The 3,222-nt window shown below is 35.4% G+C and overlaps 1 protein-coding gene across 1 annotated transcript; it reads right to left on the minus strand.

Moving 5' to 3' along the window:
* Positions 1 to 6: 6 nt before the first annotated feature.
* Positions 7 to 2,685, minus strand: LOC112467649 (short-chain dehydrogenase/reductase family 16C member 6-like; the record flags this gene model as incomplete). Its single annotated transcript, XM_025036344.1, has 5 exons — positions 2,389 to 2,685; positions 1,557 to 1,642; positions 1,211 to 1,357; positions 285 to 439; positions 7 to 151 (listed from the first exon to the last, which is right to left on the minus strand). Coding segments are annotated over exons 2-5 (468 nt in total), but the record flags the coding sequence as incomplete, so codon positions are not given.
* Between the last annotated feature and the right edge of the window lie 537 nt (positions 2,686 to 3,222).

The raw sequence follows: 3,222 nt of genomic DNA on the forward strand, positions 1-3,222 counted from the left end.
CATGACCCGTTCAATTTCATCGAGACTGTGATTCAGGAATGATTTAATAATCCCTATGCCGGCGTTGTTGACCAAGATAGTAACGTCACCAACTTCTTTCTTTACTTTCTCGGCTACCCGAAAGACTTCTTCCTTATCTGCTACATTACATCTGTAAAATGTGACCAAATTTTAATTAGTACTGATAATTTAACAGGCGTTTACACATATTCATACACGTGTAAATTTTATCGGAGTAGCTTTTTCACTCCATCGAGTCTTGTAAAAAAATCGCTGCAATTTACCGATACGCGTATACAGCGTCTCTTCCCATTCTTTTAATCTCGTTCATTGTTTCGTTGTTGCTTTCTTCATTAATGTCCCAGCATATCACTGTTGCTCCTAACGATGCATAGCCAATCGCTAATTCCTTTCCGATACCGTGACCTGCACCTGTTATCTGTGATATATATAATATATGAAATATAATTTAAATTATAATTATACACGGAGAGAATTTTCTCTTAAAATTTACCCTAAAATCATGGTAGTTATGAGACATGTACCACCAAAAATTTTATGCGAGCTGTTCTGATTAATATCCACCATAATAAAAAATATTAATATCTATTACATTAAAATATAAAACATGTTTGATTAATTTTACTAAAATATATCTAGGAAATTTCAATAATTTTTCAAAATTTACCAATCTGCTTGGTAATTTTTATTACATTGTTTGTAAAACGTCTTTTGTATATTTTAAAAATTCCTTAGTTGTCAAGTTGTCCCAAGTTTATAGTGAATTTAAGGGTAAAATATAACAAAAAATTATCTCCGTGTAATTGTCAATTACAATTTACAAACTCTTAAAGTTCAAAATATCATTGATATTTAAATTTTCTTGTTGAATTGTATGCTTTAGAAAGAACGAATTTACTTAGTAAAATATGAAAACGAATGTGTCATCAAATAAAGAATGTCAGCTCAGAGTCTAATTGTAAGATAAATATTTTCCTATTTGCTCACGCAATGTAATTTCAGATAACACTTATTTACAGTAATAAAAGAAGAAGATTAAGAATTTGTACATTGCTTCCTCAACATTTTTAAGAGCTTTGTGAGCGAAATAAAATTTTGATGAAGCAATGTGTAAATTAATTTATTTGTATAATATGTCTTTTTATATATACATATAATATAATGCTCATATTAAAAATTTCATACGCACCAAAACAATTTCGCCAGCTACGCTCTTTTTCTTCGTTGGAATGATTAATCTGTATACGTCTTCACAAATATCATATACAATTTTCAAAATAAGAAGTAATATTTCTGCTAGAAGGAGCAACATATTGTATGTTTTTCTCATGATTGTCTGAAAAAAAAAATTTTTTAATAAGAACTTTTAGTATCGGTTGATATAAAAATGTGTGTTAATTACATTAATCTTTTTTTTATTGCATGATATATTTTCAATTATATGCTTGTAGTTATGTAATTATGTATTTGGAATTTATTTTAATTATTGAAAGAATTATTACAAGTACAAAAGGAATAGAATTTGTTTTGTATACCTGATCGTCGTTACTGTTCATAATGCGATGTTAATTCTCTTTTCAATCTCTAGCTGTTTCTCTGACGAAGAGTCAACGGTAACTGTCTAAAACAAACAAAAAATATTGCCAGCGCAAATTTTGAACATGGGGTCTCGCTATTAGGATCCTGGGATATAAAAAAAACTTAAGCATTGAGACGTAAGCGGTAAGCAATTAACCAATAGTTATCTTGTGTTTTCGAGAATTGTTAACTGGGATTAGTCAATTTGTATGAGAAGCCGGGCTTTGAACGAGCGACGTGCTCCCGCCCTTCTAGAGGGCAGCTCCCGAGTGGCGCGAGCCTCGGGGCGCCACGCTTACGTGCGGTCGTTGTGGGAGCTCACAAGAGCTCACGGTGTCATAGCGTACAGACGTGTTTAAGTGTACAGAGAACAAATATATAGAGTATTCGAGAAATCCCTGTGTTTTTCCTGTCCACCTCGCCACGCATACAGTTGCCGTTGTCGAATAGCCTACAATTTGCTTACTGCTTAAGTTTTTTTATGTACCACGAAGCTAAAAGTCCCATTTTGCTCAGGTAGCATTTTGACGGAGGCAATGTTACGCGATATTAGAATACTGAAATATCGTGTTATTAAATATAAATTAAAATGCAACGCAAGCCTCTTTATGAAAAAAATTAAATGTATATGTAAAATTAAATAACTGTAAATGTGTTAAAAACTAGAAGTCGGGTCGATCGATGCATAATTGGTCTCGAAGCAAAAATTAACGTATTTTCCCCATTAACTAATTTTTACCCATGAATACATTTTGATACAGTAAGCTATTGCCCGTGGATGACTCTTACTATTTTCCTTTACTGCAGATGACTTTATGTCGCCGTCAACCACGCTAACGCAAAGTTAAGAATGTAGCCGGCCACCACTATCTTCATAAACACTCGTAAACACAGTTGAGCTATCTTTAATACGCGCACTGGTTGTATCCTTAGACCTGTCGGTGCTTTTATATAAACGGTGCTTATATATATGTTTCCCCACTCGAGTTAACGATTCGAGAAGGGACAGTAGTAGTAAAAAAAAGATATGGGGGACTATGAGGGATCCGCGAGGGGGAGAGAAGAGACCGCGCGCACCACACACGCATCGCGGCGAACGGGCAAGAAACTACCGAACTACAAAACTATGTGCGAAGAAGACGGCCTTGGTCTCTCACGCGGCCATTGGCTCGGCCTAGATAAAGCTTGAACTACGATTGACCTATCAATTTTTCGTACGGGCGAAGCTGAAACGAGCTGAGTCGAGCAGAGTCGATACGGCAAAACTATATATTCGCTCGTTAGCACACTTAATTAAATCGACGACCGCTCTTATCTGCTCGCGAAATTTGGATCCCGCGAGCGCACCGCGCTATCGATATCCCGCGGCAATCGCGGAGACGGAACTTTGCGCTTCGTGATTTTTCGACCAGATCGTTCGATCAAGAGGACTTGTTGTTGCTCGTAATATAATCTTTTTTGATGCGAAAAGTCAATCGATGCCGAAAGAATCCCCATTTTATTCAAGATTAGAAATCTCTTCTATGACGTTACATTCATTTAGATTTGTTATGCCGAGTTAGTCCTAGAGAGAGGGAGAAGGAATTTGATCTCTCCCTCTCCTATAGTATTAAGTTCATTTTT

The sequence above is a fragment of the Temnothorax curvispinosus genome, unplaced genomic scaffold, assembly GCF_003070985.1.
Source record: "Temnothorax curvispinosus isolate PA1 unplaced genomic scaffold, ASM307098v1 QBEX01017726.1, whole genome shotgun sequence".
Lineage (NCBI taxonomy): Eukaryota > Metazoa > Arthropoda > Insecta > Hymenoptera > Formicidae > Temnothorax > Temnothorax curvispinosus.